Source organism: Chrysemys picta, chromosome 18, assembly GCF_011386835.1.
Source record: "Chrysemys picta bellii isolate R12L10 chromosome 18, ASM1138683v2, whole genome shotgun sequence".
Lineage (NCBI taxonomy): Eukaryota > Metazoa > Chordata > Testudines > Emydidae > Chrysemys > Chrysemys picta.
The window spans coordinates 8,724,546-8,743,754 of NC_088808.1; the positions used below are offsets into that span (position 1 = coordinate 8,724,546).

The 19,209-nt window shown below is 48.0% G+C and overlaps 1 protein-coding gene across 2 annotated transcripts in view; it reads right to left on the bottom strand.

Moving 5' to 3' along the window:
• WHRN (whirlin) overlaps positions 1-19,209 on the bottom strand; it is a 102,772-nt gene that overhangs the window by 58,643 nt on the left and 24,920 nt on the right. For both annotated transcript variants that reach the window (XM_042859688.2, XM_065571963.1), the window contains exon 2: positions 17,045-17,260. In XM_042859688.2, the coding sequence (XP_042715622.2) occupies positions 17,045-17,260 (216 nt within the window). The remainder of the gene's footprint in view (positions 1-17,044; positions 17,261-19,209) is intronic.

Here is a 19,209-nt window from a genome sequence, read left to right on the forward strand (position 1 = left end):
GACCTCAGAGTAGATTTTCAAAATGAGCGAAAGCAGGATTTACATGGATACCTGCTCCCATACACTGGGAAAGAGTTCAGAACTTAGGGACCATGATGTAAACATTAGGGGGTGAGGAGTAAATAGGGAAAGAAATGCAGAAGTGCTGCATCCAAAGGGTAACACCACCTCTTAGGAGCTACCTCCATGAAGCGACTCAAGGAAAGAGCAGGGAAGAGATCACAAGATGGCTACATGTGTTTTTGGGGGAGGAGACTAAGGGAATCAAGTAAACAAAAAAGCAAAAACCTAGAGACGTAGGTAGCCTCGTGATTGAGGCCCATGACTAGACGCAGAAGATGTGGGTTCAATTCCCAGCTTTGCTACGAAAACCCAGGGCAAGTCATTCAATCTCTTGGTGCTTCAGTTCCCCACTTGTAAAGCAAGGAGAGCGAGTCTGACTTTTCAGTTGCATTTGAGCTCTTTGGAGCAGGGCCTGTCTCTAACTATGTGTTTGTGCAACGCCTTAGGGCAAGGGAGAACCTCCTCGATTGGTGCTACCGAAACACAAATCCTTGAGACACACACAAGACTGGCAGGGTGGGTCAAACAGCCTTTGTCTCCCCACTCCAACTCCCCCCCGCAACACCCTCCTAACTAATAAATGATATCACCTCACCTTCATAGCTCTCCCAGCACTTGACACTTACTAATTAACCCCCCTGTGAGGTAGGCAATGATTATTGTTACCCCCAATGTATCAAGGGGGAAGCTGAGACACAAAGAAAAGGTGTAACTTGTCCAAGGTCACACTAGGGTGACCAGACAGCAAGTGTGAAAAATCGAGACAGGGGGTGGGGGGTAATAGGATCCAATATAAGAAAAAGACCCAAAAATCGGGACTGTCCCTATAAAATCAGGACATCTGGTCACCCTAGGTCACACACAGAGTCAGGGATAAAACTGGGAAGAGAACCCAAGAGTCCTTGCTCTCACATTCGCTTGTTCTAGAGACGCTTTCTGAGCCGGAGCCTCAGCTGGCAGAAATCTGTGTAGCTCCACTGACTTTGATGGAGCTGGGCCAGTTCACAACAGCAGAGGATCTGTCCCACTGCCCATGTTCTTATGTAAACATGAGATTACAAATGAGTTACACACTTTTATATGGGTTATGAACTTGACTGAGCGTTCTCTCTCCCCTTTATGCTAGCACATAGCCCAGGAGTCAGACAGGAGCAGTAGCTACAAAGGGGCTCCAGGTGACCTCTTCTTCCAGAATGACACAATAAAGGCACAGCAGGATGAAAAGAGATCCTCAGAAAGGTGGGGAAGGCCTTTGGATCAGAGCTCCCTGCAACATCCCGCACCGCTGTTAGTGAAACAGGTACTGATCTGCACAGCAGAGGCTGTGGCTTCAAAGCAGAGGGAGGCAGAGATGAATTATGCAGGAAGTAATCTCTTCCTTTCTCCCATACAAACGTCTGTCCTGCATATTAGGGAGGGGAATTACAGAGCATGCTGAGAAATCCGAGGGGGGAACCACCGGTCCTAACAGCAGCAATCTGCCGCTGCTCCTCCTGGAACCGGGAGGGCAATTGCAATGATTTTACTAAGGAAAAAGGGATTGGGGTAGGAGAAGAAAATCAACTCCCCAATTCTCACTTAGGCAAAGCTTCCACTGATTTCAAAGGGAAGAACAGGAGGACTTGTGGCACCTTAGAGACTAACTAAGGTGCCACAAGTCCTCCTGTTCTTCTTTTTGCGGATACAGACTAACACGGCTGCTACTCTGATTTCAAAGGGTGCAAGCAATGCTCTTATTTCTAAATCACAGGACGGCGAGATGGGGGTTGGGGCTCTATTCCCAGTTCTCCCACAGTCCTCCCTCCCCAGGCAATTTTGGGTGCCCACCTTGAGCCCCCTCAATGTATTTCAAGTCTGCCAGGAATTTGTATAGGGCCAGATTTTCCAAAGGCTCACAGTTAGAGCCAGACTGTCAAAAGTGCCAACAGGTACCTGGTGTGTGGAGCTTTTCAAATCTGGCTTACAGGTGCTGTATGCCTTCTGGGCCCTGGCCTGGTAATGGTGCTCTAGTGTGTACACCTGTGTGAGACAGCACACGGGAGTTAACTCTGTGTTTGCTCAAGGGCTTCAGGAACCCCCTGGACCTGTGTGTTGTTCTCACTAATGAATAATACAAACACAGACGCCACCCTGCCCAGCGACAGCTGGCACACATGCTGCAACAGACAGGTGTTAATTACTTTCCACAGACATCTGGCAGCACCATTATCAGGCAAACGTAGGGCTGACAATTTTCCCCTGACGGAGGCAGACACTCTAGACCGTGGAGCTGCTTTTACAGAGTTTACCGTTATACCCTGTTTTCCCATAGCCTCCCCGATAGTCACCCTTAATATTTCCCTGAACATTCTGCTCTAAAAGTTTGTCTACATGGGGACAATCAGGAAAGCTAATCCAAATTAACTAAACCTGTGATTTTAAAATGGGTTAGTAAAGCCACATCAAACCCTTGTATGGATACCCTCATTCAGAATGAAAGTGGCCTTAAATCAGTTTAGTTTCCTGAGTGTTTTGTTCCCATGTAGACAAGCCCTAAGTGCGGTTGGAAGACTGGGTTTAGTAGAAGACAGGAGGCCAGGTCTCCGCTACAAAGGTTTGTTGACATAGATGTGTCAGACGGGGTGTGAGAAAACCACACTCCCTACCCGACAAGGCTATGCAGGCAAACCCCCCAGTGTAAATGCAGCTATAGTGACAAAAGAGTGCGTCAGTCAGCATAGCGTATGCCATTCTGGGAAGTAGTGTCACTCTGTGGGCAGAAAAACGCCTTCCAATGGTATATGTGGTGTCTGCACTGGGGGCTCTGCTGGCAAAGCATCTGAAAGGTAGACAAGGCCAGAGGAAGGGAGAGCAAAGTGGAATTCTTGTCATTGTTTAGGTAGCAACAGTGCCTGCAGTGCGCTGGATACTTTCCAGACACTGTCCCTTCCCTTGAGAGCAAACAATCCAAGACAGGGGTTCTGAACTCAGCTTAGCTCACTCCTAAGAGAAATCAATGAAGGCTGGGATTTTCTAAAAAGCCTAAGGGAGTTAGGCACTCAATTGATTCCATTCTATATATGTTCTTATACACGTGTTTGAGCACCCAACTCCCACAGGCTCTTTGAAAATCCCAGCCCAAGGATATAAGAGGAGGACTTAGCTAGTTTCTTGTAGGTGACACGGAAGAAGTGGGAAGCCCATACACTGGCCCTCACTCTGTCTTCTGCATCACCCCTGGTGGCTCATTACAGATCACATCATCACCCAGTGAAGCCAGTTCAGCTCCAGAGGGGACTTAGGAGAAAAAAAAAAAACCCCACATGCCAACCATCAAGCTGTCTGGAGTGGCTCACAAACGTGGGTTCCAACCTCAAGGCAGAGTGTGACAAACCAGGGCACAAACCCCAAACTGGTTGTGCGTTCTATCATTAGATTTCAACCATCAAGTATCAGGTGTGAGCTCCTCAAGCATTATAACAGCCTTCACATGGAGTCACTGACAGTCACCTTGGGTATGCCAGTCTATCTGGTCTCTCCGGCAAGCTGGCTTTGTGATAGATGGTCCCTCACACCAAAAATCACAATAATATTAAGGTTACTAGCAGTCCCAAAGGAGCAGTCACATAGCCCAGGTCAGTTGTACCTCAGATCTCTCACCAAAGACAATGCTTGTAGCCAATCCTATATTAAACTCTCTAAGGATTTATTAAGAAAAAGAAATAGATTTATTTACATGGTTAAAGCAGGTAAACGTATGCACACAAATTAGTCTTAGGTTCCAAAAAGTAATAGAAGCTGCTGTAATGGGTAAGCTCTATATGTCCTGTAGGGCTAACTCAAACTAAGAAGCTTGTGATCCCTTGCTTATGCTTAGAAATATTGCCCTCTCCAAATTCCACGCAGCACAGCAGTCCAGTGCCTTCTGGGATTTTTATTCCCTTCCCCCAGAGTTGAAGCTGTGATGGGACAAGCATTTGTGCATGTGCCTTCTTCATGGGTGTGAGGAAAACAATCAAGAAAGTATGTTGTCCACTGAAGTTCCACAATGGTTTGCCTGGTGTCTATAGGCCTTCTTTTGTTGGGCAGGAGATGACACCTCTTCTGGTAAACTAGTATTTCACATTTGGTAATGCTTCTCCCCGGACTGTGTGAGTTTCCAGTTTTATAGCAAACACGTTTATAGTTACAAAGCAAATACTTAAATCTTGCTTTATAACATGGGATGCAGATATATAAGTGAGATTAATGCAGGCAGCAACTCACAAGCATTTCATAAAGTCCAAACACGAAACACACTCATAAACTTAACAGCTGTTTTAACAACACTAACACACAGGTGAGCCAGATGTTTCCAGCTATGCATTAGTCAGTGTTCAGTGAGGCACAAGAGCCTTGGCATGAGCTGGCACCTGGTCTGCCAGCGTCACAGTGAACCGTCAATTGGTGTCTTGGCAGCAGGGCAAAATTCCAACTGAGGACTATTCATTGCATTTTATAAGCTGGATCCAAGGGCAGTTCTCATTTTTATAACCTGATTTTACAGCTGCGTTGCAGGCCTGCGAATGTCCCATTCAAGTTTTTACGGGACTGCCAGCAGCCAATCAGATAATACCACGGTGCATATTAATGGGACTCTGCAGAAACTGCTCCATATCCACCCCAGCCTTGTATTTCCTCACCTGTTGTTCCCTTTTATCACTGCTGGCTTGTAGAAAGAGAGGGGAGAGGGCTGCTAAGCTGACTTCACACTGTAGCATGGACATCATTAGCCTTATCAGGGTAGATGAGAAAGAATGAGAGGAAGGCTTCCTAGCCAATTCATTCATGCTCTCTGAGTTCCATGGAGTGGCTACAGCTGTGAAGGCTAGATAGTCATATAGAAGAAACTAGCTAGGGCCTCTTCTTACCCATGCCTCCAAAATGTTTAAATTCATTGGGTTTTAACCCCTTCATTGCTTTTAGGGACACAAGGTCCTGAAATCAATTCTAGGGTTACATAGTCATGGAAGACTTGTAGCAGGCCCGCTGCCCTACATGTTAGACAGGAGAGCGGGACAACATTTTTCAACCAAAATTTTTTTCTAGTCAAAAATGGGATTTTGGCTTGGTGGAAAAAATGCTGTTTGGGACCAATAAAACTGATTTTTGATGGGAGATTTTTTCCCCCTGTTTCATTTGTTTTGAATTGAATTTTGTTGGGTGCTGTTTTCTAAAACTGAAAAATATCTGATTTTTTTTCATCCTTTTTCTTCTTTCCCATTTATTTATTGGCCAGTGACTGCAATAAACTGAATTATATTTAGGTTTCCCTTCCCACACACATTTTTCCTCTCTTTTCTTTCTTCTTTTTCCCTCACTAACTTTTCAAATCTCCTCCAACTTTGAAAGTCACAGAATGGGAAAATGAAAAACAAAACTAACTCAGCATAGTTAGATGAATCAATTCTATACTGTTCTTATATCGCGCTCATCACACAGTATCCGAGTGCTTTCCAACAGTCCATTAAGCAACAAGACTAACATCTGTTATGTGCTTATTTGCCCACCCTCTCCCCTGGGGGAGAAGTGCATCCAGTGGTGTCTCTTGTTTCGGTGCAGTTAATTTTTTTAATTTGTTTTAAACATGCACTAAGACCACACCCCCCACCCCTTTCCCAGAAGATCCAGAGTGAGAACAAAGAGCTAAAACAATGCAGCCCAGAATGAAACAATGGTGCAGGGAAAAGAATAGGCTCGTAACAATACCGGCAAACAACTATAGGGGGTGACAAATCCCCATGGTCTGAGACTGTTGCGTACCTCCCAGCTAGTCACACATTCATAGGAAACCTTGGGTGCCTGTAATACCTGCTGCCATTTTGATAGGGTCCTGGATTTTTTTTGGGGGGGGAGTGGGAGGGGTTGTTTTTAATATACATGCTGCTAAGTATTTAGAGAAGACAAGGTCAAAGAAAGGTTAATGTAATCAACCACACGTTTCATGTGCTTAAAGTTTGGCACCTGCTGAAGTACCTTGCTGAGTTGGTGCCTTAAGGATCAAGGAGTGAAAATAACTAAACTCAGGACACTGGCAATTAAAGAATACAAAGCCCTCTCCCCTACATCACGAGCCTGAACTACGGCGTAAAAACCCCCAAGCACGGCTTAAAAATATACACAGCCGCTGGCAGTCACAGAAGGCTAGGATGGCGAGGACTTAATTGCATTTCTTAATCAACTAATACCGAAGGCTCTCAGCTAAACGCTGAAGACGACCCAATTTATATTAAACTGCAGGCTGCCAAGGAGAGCATCAACTGGCAGTGAGGGACAAAAGAAAATAATCACATTTCGAGTGCCTGACTTCTTGACAAAAGGCAGATCCATGCTATAGCCAAGAAATGAAAAGGAATCAAGTATATACAGGAGGAGATCTATTTCTTCTCTGATTTGGGATCAGTAGCCAGGCAGAAAGGAGGAGGGCTTAGAAAATGCTCCAGGACCTGAACATTGGAGACAGGGTTATTACACTTTAGTACTTACTGTACTAAATGAAGAATGAAATACAGGGATAAAAGCGACTGGCTTTGAGATAAGGAGTCAGACGCTTTGCCAGAAAAGATGTAGATTTTATGCAGGAACCTCACAGTTCTTAGGGCTTGATCCTTCACCATTGAAATAAATGGGACTTTTGCCACTGAATTATATGGGAGCTGGATCAGACCCCTTAAGGAGCGAAAAAGGTTGAGGCTCTTCACAGAAGGCCGAGTCCGGGATGGGGCAGGTGGCTGTCAATCACCGGCCTTCCATAGGTCCTTGAACTGGGGGTGCTGCCGCAAGCACTGGCTTTAAGTGGTTTTCATCATATACGGGGTTTACAGTTTGGTTCAATGGCGCTCAGTACCCCCACTGCACAAATTGTTCCACTCCTGCTTTCTTCAGATTCTGCACTGCTTCAGGGGCCAAAACAGCCCTGCATAGATTAGAGCAGCCCCCGGTGCTCTTTTACAGCAGCCTTCCTGGGCCTGCCCTGCAGTCTGAAGTAGTACAAAAGTCTCCATAGTCATGTGTGCTACAGACACTCCCCTGTCCCACTCCCACCCCCAGCACATCCTCTGAACTGCAGCTAGCCAGGGCCCCTTTGCAACACGCTGTCGGCCCCTGTGCACAGCTGGGAAGGCAGACAGCAGGCAGGGAACAAAATCTGTCCCTGAATTATTTGCATCAGCTTTAATTTTAGTTCCACTCACATGGTTTGGGGCAGTTGGGTAGAATTGGTTTGATCTATCTTCAGGTTTTATAACAGCCACCCGGGTATCTCCGTGTCTTCCATGTAAAATTAACAGAAATAACAGAGGCCCTAGTGAGTGGAATTCATGGAGTCTCTGGCACTTTTCCCTTTTGGAGGTCCAAACGCTTGTCGGGGTAGGTTTTAAGATTTTTATTAATTTCCTCTTCTTGGTTGGGACAGAAGGAGGCGTCAGTGTTGTGTTATTGTTAGGGTGGAAAGGTGTGTGCAGATGTGTTTTTATCGGTAACCATCAGAGAAGTTTAAGCTCTGTACACTCTCAAAACAAAACACTCCCACTAAGCTAAATAGACCGGGTCAAAGATTTATTAAAATTGTCACCAAATTTTGACACAAAAGGAAATATTTTGATGAAATTTATGCTACATCCTCCCCCCGCCCCCACCCTTTTTTAGCCAGCTCTGTTGCGAACTATAAATTCAGGGCCTACACAGCTGCCATTTAGCGTGGGGGGGATAGATTTACCTCTGCCTGACCCTCCTCTTCCCGGTGCCCCCCCCATTAGCAGCCTGAACCCCCCAAGCTGATAAGCCCCAACACCCACCCCCTCCAAATCTGAGTGAGTGGTGTTGTGACCAGGCACATAAGGTTGCAGCGTTTGGCCCAGCAAAAGGGTCTGGCCATGACCTAGATGGTCCCCCAGCGCTGGGGGCTATGGCGCTGAGTGACAAACTACACTATGGCTCGATATTACAGGGACACAGAATCGTTGTGAATTGTACTATCCTCGTTGCAACAATATATACAGATGTAGGCTCCTTACATGCCTGAGAAGCCCCAGTTGAGTTCAGTGGGGCTACTCCCATGTGTAAAATTAAGTATGTCTAAGGCTAGGTCTACACGACAGCTTATGGTGGCACCCAGGGGTGTGAATAAGCCACCCCCAAGTGACATATGCTACACCGGCATAAGCACCAGTGGGAACCGTGCCATGAGGCCTGGGGAGCTTCTCCTGCTGATATGGCGACCGCCTCTCACGGAGGGGGTTTTATGTCGCCAGGAGAGCTCTCTCCCATCAGCATAGGACAGGGGTGGGCAAACTTTGTGGCCTGAGGGCCACATGGGGGAATAGAAATTGCATGGCAGGCCATGAATGCTCACAAAATTGGGGTTGGGGTTGGGGTGTGGGAAGGAGTACAGGCTCTGGTGGGGGGGATGCGGGCTCTGGGGTGGGGCTGGGGATGAGAGGTTTGGGGTGTAAGAGGGGGTTCTGGGCTGGGACCGAGGGGTTCAGAGGGCAGGAGGAGGATCAGGGGCTGGAGGAGGAAGGGGTGTAGGTTCCAGCTGGGTGTGTGGGCTCTGGGGTGGGGCTGGGGATGAGAGGTTTGGGGTGCAGGAGGGTGCTCTGGGATGGGATTGAGGGGTTTGGAGAGCGGGAGGGGAAATCACAGCTGAAGCATAGGGAGAGGCTCAGGGGTGCAGGCGCCGAGCGGCGCTTACCTCAAGCGGCTCCCGGAAGCAGTAGCACGTCCTTTCTCCGGCTCCTACATGTGGAGCGGCCCCCGACTTTCAGAGCGGGGCCATGCGGCTGCTTCTAGGAGCTGCATGGTGCGGCCCCCGACCCGGCACCCTGCCTGGAGTGCCGCCGAGCCCCAGACTCCACGCCCCAGCGGGAGCTCACTGGCTGGCTTGATTTGGCCCACGGGTCGTAGTTTGCCTACGCCCGGTAAAGAGCATCTTCACCAGACATGCTGCAGCACTGTATGCTTAGACAAGCCCTAGGTGTTTGCAGGATCAAATCCATAGTTAACACTGCAACTTTCTTCTTCTCCCAAGCAAGGATGGAGACAATGAAAACGCCATCACAGCATCTTCAATAAGGAATTAGTCTTAAGTCAATACTGGTGAGATTTTTGGTTGTTTGGTTTATGCAATTACCGGGAGATGGATTCAATATCTTTTAGAAAAGCATTTGCAGGCAGGACTTATTCTATACTAGATCAATTCTATATGTGACTGTGTTCCAATTTTTAAAAGTTTCATATTGCTGATGTTATCTTGATGACATTACTGCTAGAATACAATAAAAATAAAGTTTAAAAAGACACAAAGTTCCATTCTCCTCTCATTTATACTAGGATAACTCTACTGACTTTAACAAGGTTATTACTGATTTACACCAGCATACGGGAGCAGAGGATCAGGCCCATCCACTTTGTATCTAATCGAATGCACAGTACGTTTGGATTGGCAAAATTCAGATCTGAGAAAAACAGGTGAAAGGAAGAACTGAAAAAAAAATTAAAAATGAATCTAACTAAAATTCTGCACACTTGATTGCCTCTAGTAATGACACTATTGTAAGCATTAGTGTTTTGGACATTATTAGGGCTTGTAAAAAAAAAAAAAAAAAAAAAAAGCGCAGTGGAATGATTTTTTGTGAAAATGCCTGCTTTCCTCTCAAACTTTTGATTTCTCATTGAAAACCCAATCCTCCTCCGCCACCCAACAGCTGAATTTGTAGCTCAAAGCAGAAGCAAGAAGTAATAAAAAGCCCGAACAAGAAGGAACTGTATCTTTCATGCTGTTAGGACTTTGAGGGGACAAGGATGACTAAGCATAACAAAAGATCCCCTGTGCAGAGCTTGCTCATTATAGAAACTTCTATTACCTTTTGAAACTTATGACTAACTCATTTGTGTGTGTGTGTGTGTGTGTGTGTGTGTGTGTGTGTGTGTGTGTGTGTGTGTGTGTGTGTGTGTTTACCTGCTTTAACCTTGTAAATAACTTTGATTTCCTTTTCCTAGTTCATAACTCTTTAGCTAGAGGTCCACTCCTATAATAAACTACAAAAACCGTGGTTGGTGTGAGATCTAAGGGGCAATTGACCTGGGGTAAGTGACTGGTCCTTTTGGACTGGGAGTAACTTGAATAATATTCTGATTTGTGTTAGGGGTCTGTCTATCACAAAGGCAAGCTTCCCAAGGTGACAAGAGAGATTGGAGACTGTCTGACTCCATCTTATAGCGCCTAAGAAGTTGACACTGGATACTTGGTTGGTGAAATCTAAGCACAGAACTCTCAACCAATTTGGGGTTTGTGCCCTGTTTCACAGTCTGCCCTGAGGTTGGTACTCATGCTTTTGAGCCACTGCAGGACAGCTTGACCATTGGGGTAGAGCTTTGTTTAAACTGCTAGGCCCACGATTTCTTGCCATGGGAGATGCTGAAAGCATGCGGTCAGGGTGACTTCTGCTAAGGCAAGACCTTGCTGGGAACGTTTAGCCATCCGCTCAAGATGATGCGTATGATCTAGAGTTAGAAATCATGAATCCAGATCCCTGTAGCATGCAGCAAAAGGGACAAAACAATGATCTAGTGCAGCCAAAGCAGCCCTTGTCAGAAGGACCTGGGGCCAGATCTTCAGACGAGTTCCACACCCAACGTGTACCTGATGGGTTGAGCTCTTTAGAAGATCTGGCCTATGGGGCATATCAAGGCTTACAGCTTCTTCTTCCCCCTTTTCCCCAGCTAACTGAGGTCAGGTCTCCAGATCATTCTTTTCCAGGCTTCCCATCCAGCACCCGTTGCATATCCACTCCATCCTCCCATCTATCCACCGCTTTCTTGTTCTTTGTCCACAAACTCTAGTCTCAATTGCTTCCTTAACAGGATGTCCTTCTTCCATTCTTCATATGTGCCCATGCCACTTCAACTTCCTCTCTTGCAGCTTCTCTCTCCTGCAGACCTTGATCTCACTCCTGGTGACATTATACCATGTATAGTCCAGCAAAGTCACCCCTCTCACTGCCCTCCAACATCTCATTTCAATGACTTCAGGTCTTCTCAAGTGCCTCTCTTTGGTCACTCAAGTCTCTGATCTGTATAGAGGCGCTGGTCTTGCCATGGTTTTGTCCAGTGCCCCTTAAGTCTGGGCATCTGCTTATAATAAATCACTCCACTTATCTTGACCCAGACTTCCCCTACACTCAGCAGCCTTGCTTGCAGTTCTCTGATAAAGGTCTCCATTTGCTGCTAACCAGCCCAAAGGTACCGAAATGCAGAGATCTGATTTAGGCAACAGCCCTTAGCGCTGATATTCATCTGTCTTGGTTTTGCACAAGTCACTCATATGACTTCAGTCTTTTCTTTACTCCCTTTGAGGCCTTCGTTTTTAGTTCCCTGTTCCAGAGATCAATTGCCTGGACCAATTCTCCCTCGCTATCAGCGGTCAGCTCAATATTGTCTGCACAGATCAACTTCATACCATTTTCTATTTGTATTTGCTCACTTATGAAGTCCATCACAATTCTGAATAGTAATGGACTAAGTGCTGATCCCTGGTGGAGATCAACCTTCACCACAAAACCCTCTATTACACCGAAGGGCATCTGCACCTTTGCCATGGAACCGCCCTACAAATCAAACACCATCTGGAGCAGGTCCTCCAGTGCCCTATAGAATCATAGCAGAGGCGCTAGCAGTCACTTATGTACTTTGTCTAAGGCTTTCTCCGCGTTCAGGAAAAAGCAACTGTGCTCAGTGTTCCCCTCCAGTTTGCCACCAACTATCTAGCAATGAACGTACCATCTATTGTCCCTTTTCCTTTCCTAAAACCAAACTACTCCTTCCTAAAATGGGCTCTGCTGTTTGGCAAACGCAACTATGATTCTGTTTCATGCAGTAGGACAGAACTTTAATTTCTCGGTACTTTGAACGGTTGTATATACCACCTTTTTGTTTGTCTGTTGGTACCAGTATGGACTTTCTCCATTCGCTTGGGATTTTCTTCTCTTTTCAGACTATGCACAGGACTCACATGAGCCAGCATATACCAAACTCTTTCAAGGCTTTGATAGTTTCTGCTGGGACTTTGTCTGGACTTGCTGCTTTTCTGAGTGCCATCTTCAGCAATGCAGCCTTGACCTCTGCCGCCTACCGCTCATGAAAAGCCAGGATTGCTGGTTCACACAATGGGGGTGTAGCCTATGAAGGGTTCTCATCATTAAGCAGACCCTCATAATATTCTTGCTGTCAGGTATGTACTAGCAGCCTGCCCCCTGCATCCTCCATAAATGATGTGTCCACTTGGTCTTTCTTCCTTTTGTTTTTTGTCCGGAACCATCACTTATCTTTTCTTTTTGGGAAGTTGAGGGCAGATGTTCAATGTATCATACAGCTTCTCTAAAGTTCAGTTTCTTGCCTGTCTGACTGCAACATAATTCGCACAAATGTGGGCACACGCACCCACAAAACCATCCTTCTCCATACTTTTGACCCTCTCTCTCTCTCTCACACACACACACTCCTACCTCTCCCCAGATTGGTTACACTGCTCCCACATCCCCTCCTCCCAATAGCAGCCGTTTCCATGTCAAGCCTTCCTTATAATGAACGCTTTCATCTACAGATAAGCGAGCTTGTTAAACAATGCTACAGACACCTTGCTGCCCGGCACACAGAACAGCAGTGCCAGGGAAGAACGCTGGCTGGGAACATTTCTACCCTGACAGGTGTGCGATGCCTGCTTGGACCTTGAGTTTAACCTTGCAAGAACAGAAAACGACAGGAGCATCACTGCTATATTTAGCTACATCCCCTCCCTCTCCAGTTAACCTTCTGTTTTGCGTCGCATCTGTCGCCAGCTCTAGGGCTGAATTCCGATCTCTGAACGGTTCTTCTCTTTCAAATGCCACTCATTCAAGACGTCTGAGTATTTATTCCCAGACATCCAGGCTAATTAGAAATGGAAGCTGGGGAGGCGGGGGAAGATTGCCCACCCTTTCCAAGGATTTTAAAGCTGGCTAGACATCAGACACCACCCTGGGCGTCTGTCACTCCTGCCTGGCAGCACTGAGCTATCCAGGGACATGGTGCATTTCCCTGACATTTGTAAGCAGGATAACCGCAGTCATAACGGCAGTATGAAAAACAGAGGCACGGCCTGGGTTAGGCCCTGATCCCGAGGATCCAGTGGCTCCTGTTGAAATAGCTGGGAGTTACGGGTGCCTAGTACCTTTTGGGATCCGGTCCTGTGAACCGGGGCATGTTTTGAGGGCTCTGTGGTGCATGCTAAACCAGGGCAAAATGACTGATAATTCACCCCTTAAGTGCACCCTTGGACAAATATCTCCAGAACAGCCTCCCCTAATTCTCTTGTACGGTCGCACTCCTCTTCGCTCCCAGCCGTGGCTATTGATCCTGATCGCGCCGTCGTCAGTCATTACCCGGCAGAGCCAGGCACCGCTCGGTAATCAGCCTGCCGGGCAGCACTGAATAAAATAAAGTGTGCAGCGGCCCATGGCTTTCTTCCGCTCCACATACTGATGAGGCTTCAGGAGCGGATTTTTCTGCTTCGCTCACAGGACAGAGTAAGAGACGTACCATGCTCTGCATATTGCTGCTAAAGAGCATTAAGGGTTGTCTTGCGAGGCAGGCGCTGAAAATCGGGAGAGCTTTGAGGGAAAGGGAGCCCAGCTAACAGGAGCGCACCCCCTTCCTTTGGCACTTTTAGCCTGTAGCCTCGCACAGCAGCGGGCCAGGCTCAGAGACAGCAGGCGCGGAGGGCTCTGGCCTTCTGAGCATTTTGTGTTCATACAAAAGGAAGAAGAAGAAGAAGAAATGAAAGGCAAGAGGAGAGTGACATGCATGAGAAACACTTCCAGGCTCCAGCTTCAAAGAGCCCCTGCCAGCCCCCTGGATCCACAGGAAGGTGACACAAAGCGGGGAGGAGGGACCCGACCGAACCAATCTCCCTCCACGATGGCTGGTTTTCTCTTCTTCTTATGTGAAAATAATGGCCCCCTTCTCCCTTGGGGCCGGACGGAATATTTCGTCAGTAAAGCAAAACATCTTGTCCCTTCACAGATTTTTCTACCTGACCGCCAGGAGAGGTGTGAGCTCACAGGAGCCTCTTCTCACATCAGGCCACGCTAACAGCCTCTTGGGTGAGCAGTCAAGGAGCCAGGAACTGTTAAAGCCATTGAGGAGAAGCCTCAGCCTGAGTGGTTAGAGGCACGTTAAGGCCTAACCAGCACTGAGTCTCAGAGCCTGGGTCAATTGCCTCAGGCTTGTGGGACTGAAAATAGCCCTGTAGATGTTCCCCTTTGGGCTGGGGCCTGGTCGCAGAGACACCCTCCCCCAGCCATTGGGTTCTCACTCCAGCTGCAGCCCAGGGTCTGGAACATCTGCACTGCTCTTTTTAGCCCTACAGCCCCCGTCAGTTGACCCAGGCTATGAGACAAAGCTCCATGGGTTTTATTTGCGATGTAAACATAGCCTTAGAATTGCTCCACAAGTGATGCTTCCACTGGTGAATGGGTCCCTCAGGCACTGACATCGATAGATACAGTAGATGGATAGGCAGTTCTGTCTAATAGAAAGATACTCATCTGTATGTCTGTCCAGCCACATACATGTCCCTCAACATCATTGTCGTGTCTGAGCACCACAGTCCCAGCAAACTGAAGATAGCAGTGCTTCACCAGCTTTCTTCCATGGGTAACGCCAATGCCCCTGGGTGGGTCGGTGTTAATGGGGATCAAAGCTGGGACCTCTGGATCTTAATGCGCTTAAGATCTTCTTAGCCCAGGCTCTAGCAGGTTCATCCATCCGCAGTTGGCCTAACACTCTAGAGCAGTGGGCTCCCAACTTTTTTGATCGCGCACCCCTATCAATGAAATTTTTTTGAGCACACCCCCCGCCGCGCCGCAGGGCCGGCTTTACCATTTTTGCCGCCCCAAGCAAAAAAAGCCGCCCGGACTCCCGCCCGAACTGCTGAAGCGGCGCTGCTCCGGTGGCGCTCCTCCTGCCACGCACCCTGAAGGATCCTCTTGCGCACACCCCACTTTGGAGACCACTACTCTAGAGAGGGACACGGCTTACACGTCTCCAGAGAATCAGAAGGATGGAGAGGAAACATCTGACTCCCCTGGGACCAGGCAGTTCTGCACAAATGCATCCAACATTGGCTTCCTTTAAAACATTTCTCGTTTCAAGAGGGAGCGCTGTCCAGTGACTAGGGCAGAAGACTGGGACCCAGGATGCCTGTCTCTGTTCCCAGCTTTGCTAGGGGCCTGATCCAACTGCCATTAAAGTCAACAGTAGTTGGACCAGTTGCTGCGAGTCCTTGAGCAAGCCACTCCATCTCGCTGTGCCTCTGTTTCCCCATCGGCAAAGTGGATAGAATACCTACTTCAGAGGGGGAGCCGTGAGGTTTCTGGCTCGTAAAGTGCTTTGAGACCTTTATCTGTAAGGAGCTATGGAAGCACAGAGCATTATTTCAAATCTCAGCCACTAAATACATTATTTTTTCTGGTGTCAAAAAAATAAAATAAAGAAAATTAAGGCAAAGCCAAGCTGGGTCGATACACTTTTCCCCCACCAAGTCCTGACTCCTAAGCTTTCCATTTTGAGTAATGTCTGGGAGATGGACAAGAGAGGAAGAGAAGTGGAGGAGCAAAAAGGGTAAGAGAAGAAGAAGTAGGATTAAGTGAGAGAAAGAGGAAAAATATGAAGGTATGAGAGAGGAAAGGAAAGGACGTTTGGAATAAGTCAATTTCCCCTCCTCCCCTGCTCTCTCAACTCACATGCATGCATACAAGGTGGTGTCCAAAATTCACCCCTTCTTGGGAATTATGGTTAAGTATAAGTTACAAGTCTTTGCTTGGCTTATTCCTAGACCTTCTATGTTTGTCCCCAATTCCCTGTAAGAGCCATGACCCTGGGTAGGAGCTAATGAGCCTCCCCATATCTGGCTGTCATGTGAGTCAGCCAAATAACCCTGCCTCTCTCCACAGGGTCCTAAACCCAGATCCCTTGACAGAGAAGAAAAGCAGATGAAAGGCACTATATTTGGAGAGAAATATCCTGATGTTCTAACTCAGGCTTTTTCCAGCCTTTATGCAGGCAAGACTCCCACTGAAGCCCCCCTACCCCCCAAGGTTTCAGCATTTGGCCCAAAATTAAATGGTGAAAGAAAACAAAAATGATCTGAGATGGAGGGAAAGCAGCAATAAGTCCTTTTGCTATACAACCATCAGAAGAACCATGCCCCAAACCACCAGAAGAGGGGCCAGCGTGGATTTTTTCATATCAAATCAGATTTGTTATTGACATCAAAGTTAATGGTCAGCCTGGGAAACATCACAGAAACAGTGTCTGGTCTGATCAGCAGCTTCCCAGCTGCAAGTGCCACTGACAGTCCTATTTGCATCTGAAAGAGCCTTGTTTCCATCTCAGTTCAGGAAAGGTGTTGGCTCTTTGATGTTCAAAACAGCCTTTGATTCTAAAAGCCTATAAGAAGGGCCTCATTTTCTATTCAGTTCTATTGAACCCAGTTATATTTTGTCAGGGCCTTGCTGGCTTCATTTCCATTCAGTTCTACGTGATTCTGCCATTACAGGGACCGAGAAGCTGAAGCTAAAATCTAGACACAAAATCACAGAGGGGTGTTTTCTGGGCATCACACGGAGAGTCAAGAGAACAAAGTTGTGAATTTGGGGAACGGATCAGAGAGCTGGGGGTCCTCTTCTCCACTGCCCTGCCCACTTCTGTAGTTATTTGCACCACTGCAAAGTGAATGCAAAACACTTTGGAAGCATTCTGCACTATGCACGGTGCAGGGCAATGGCACAGGACCAGAAGCAAAGGGCCAGCCCTTGCTCTGGTAAGAACCGATGATGGAAGATGGAATGGCAGAGTGGAGGGGGCTTGAACTTCTATGGCAAGAGGAGATGAGGCCCCAGGGCTTGAATTTCTCCCTCTTGCTCACCTTTTTCTCATCCCCCTCTTGCAGAAGCTGAAGGTGACTCCTCTTCTCACCATCCTTCCGCAGGGAGCTGCTCTGGTGCTGGGGCAGGCCCATGGGTGGGGATGCGCTCCGCCCCTGGGGATCCACCCAGGTGTAAATGTGATTGGTGACATAGCCCCCAGGGATCCGCCCAACCGAATGCACCGACAGGTTCAACTTCTTGGAGCCTTTCAGAGCCTGTGAGACAGTCCGGGAGAAAAAAGGAATTAATTCCAGAGCCCAAGGGAAACAACAATTAATGCAAATGGAATTTCAATAATGCTAAGCTTTGCTTTGCTATGGAACCGTTCATTTGGTGATCTCCAAGCACTTTACAAACATGGATGGAGCAAGCCTCACAAATCCAGGACTTGGACTCGGGATCTCTGAACCCTCTGCTGAAATGCAGCCACTTCTGGGGTAGATCACAACAGCTGTTTAACAGCCCACATTGTCCCTATAGGACAAGCAGCAAAGATGAGCACATAACTTGAAACTGAAGCAGGGTCAGAGGGAAGCATGTTGGAATGAGGATAGGACATTGGAGTTAACAACCCTAACTCTTATGCAAAGCACCAGGGGATTGAGAATGTTCTCACATGGGCAGGATGCTGTATTCTGTCTAACGTAACTGTGGGTACCAGATGGGTCTCCTGAGTTGCAGGCAAGTGCCCTAACCACCGGACCATCCTTCCTCTGCAATATTTGGATCCAGATCTACTGTATGCTCTTGCCATATTTGCGGCGCAGCCACACGCTGTTACCCAGAGTTACAATAGGCAGGGTGCAAATGCTTTAGAAGAGATATACATCTCCGTGTCTCCGGGCATAATCCAACCCCTACAGCCCGGGGTTAGGAAGCAGTTTCTCTGATAGGCAGGTTATTCCATATTCAGGCACTAGGGGTTCTCTTTTCTTGCACCTTCCTCTGAAGCAGTTGGTTCAGGTCTCTGATAGAGCCAGGCTCCCAGGGACCATGGGTCTGGCAATTTCCCAGGCCTGCTCAGCCCAAATTCCCCATTCCATCCTCACCACATCCCAACAGCAGGACTTCTGCAGTCGTCCAGGACACGGGATCTCCACTGCTCAGGAGCGGCCTAGGACTGACCCAGGTCTGGAGACGGAGCCATTTCTCCTCCTTGGGAAAGCAGGCCAGACCAGGCCAGAGCTACATCAGCGACAGGGACTGCTGTTTGTGGAAACCTGCCCTGCCTCTACCCAGCCCAGGGCAGACAATTGGAAAGATTCCCCTTGACTTCACTGGGCTTTGGAGCCGGCCCACGAAAGAGAATCTCAGTCTTGGGTGCCGTTCCTTACCGCACGCCTCCCAAGCACAAACAGTCAATTAACACATGAAATAATTAGTTCAAAAACCTCCACCCCACCCTGAGGGGACCAGGAGATCCAGCGGGGCCTGTTTGCCGGTTGCCCCTCTGGCTAGTACTGCAAAGGGCTGATAGCTATTCTGTAGTTAAATTTCATGTAATTAATGTTAGGGGAGCTCGACCAGCTGCTCACAGGGTTCAGTAGCATTAGGGTGACCAGACAGCAAGTGTGAAAAATCAGGACCGGGGGAGGGGGGGTAAGTAGGCGCCTATATAAGACAAAAGCCCCAATATCAGGCCTGTCCCTATAAAATTGGGACATCTGGTCATCCTAAGTAATATCAAGGCAGCTTAGTGTTTGGTAGCGGCCAGAGGCTGCTTTGCCGGTTTAATATACATATGCCTGTGGGGCAGAGACAGCAGCTGCTCACCTTGAATGGGGAGCAGGGAGTGTGCACCAAGGAGCCCAGGGTGTAGAAGGGGCTGGGGCAGTGGCAGGGCTGGGGGCAACCGGTGGGGCAGGCATTCGCCTTGGCCCCAGAGATGCACAGCAGACCGAGGAAGTGGACCTGTCAGGGAAACTGTGGCTGCAAGATATCACCGCTCCCCAGCCCCAGGCATTCAAAGCAGCTGCCTGCCCAGTTCCCGCTGCTGTTGTAGGTATATCTGGCAGCAGACCCACCCTCTCCCCCAGGGGAGACAGCCCTCCCACCAGCCCAAAATGACACAGATCTGCCGGGCTGCCCCTTCCCTGCCCAGCCCAGCTCCAGGCCCCCACTTCCAGGTGTTGAGGGAGTCAGGCCAGAAGAGAAGGGGGCCCAG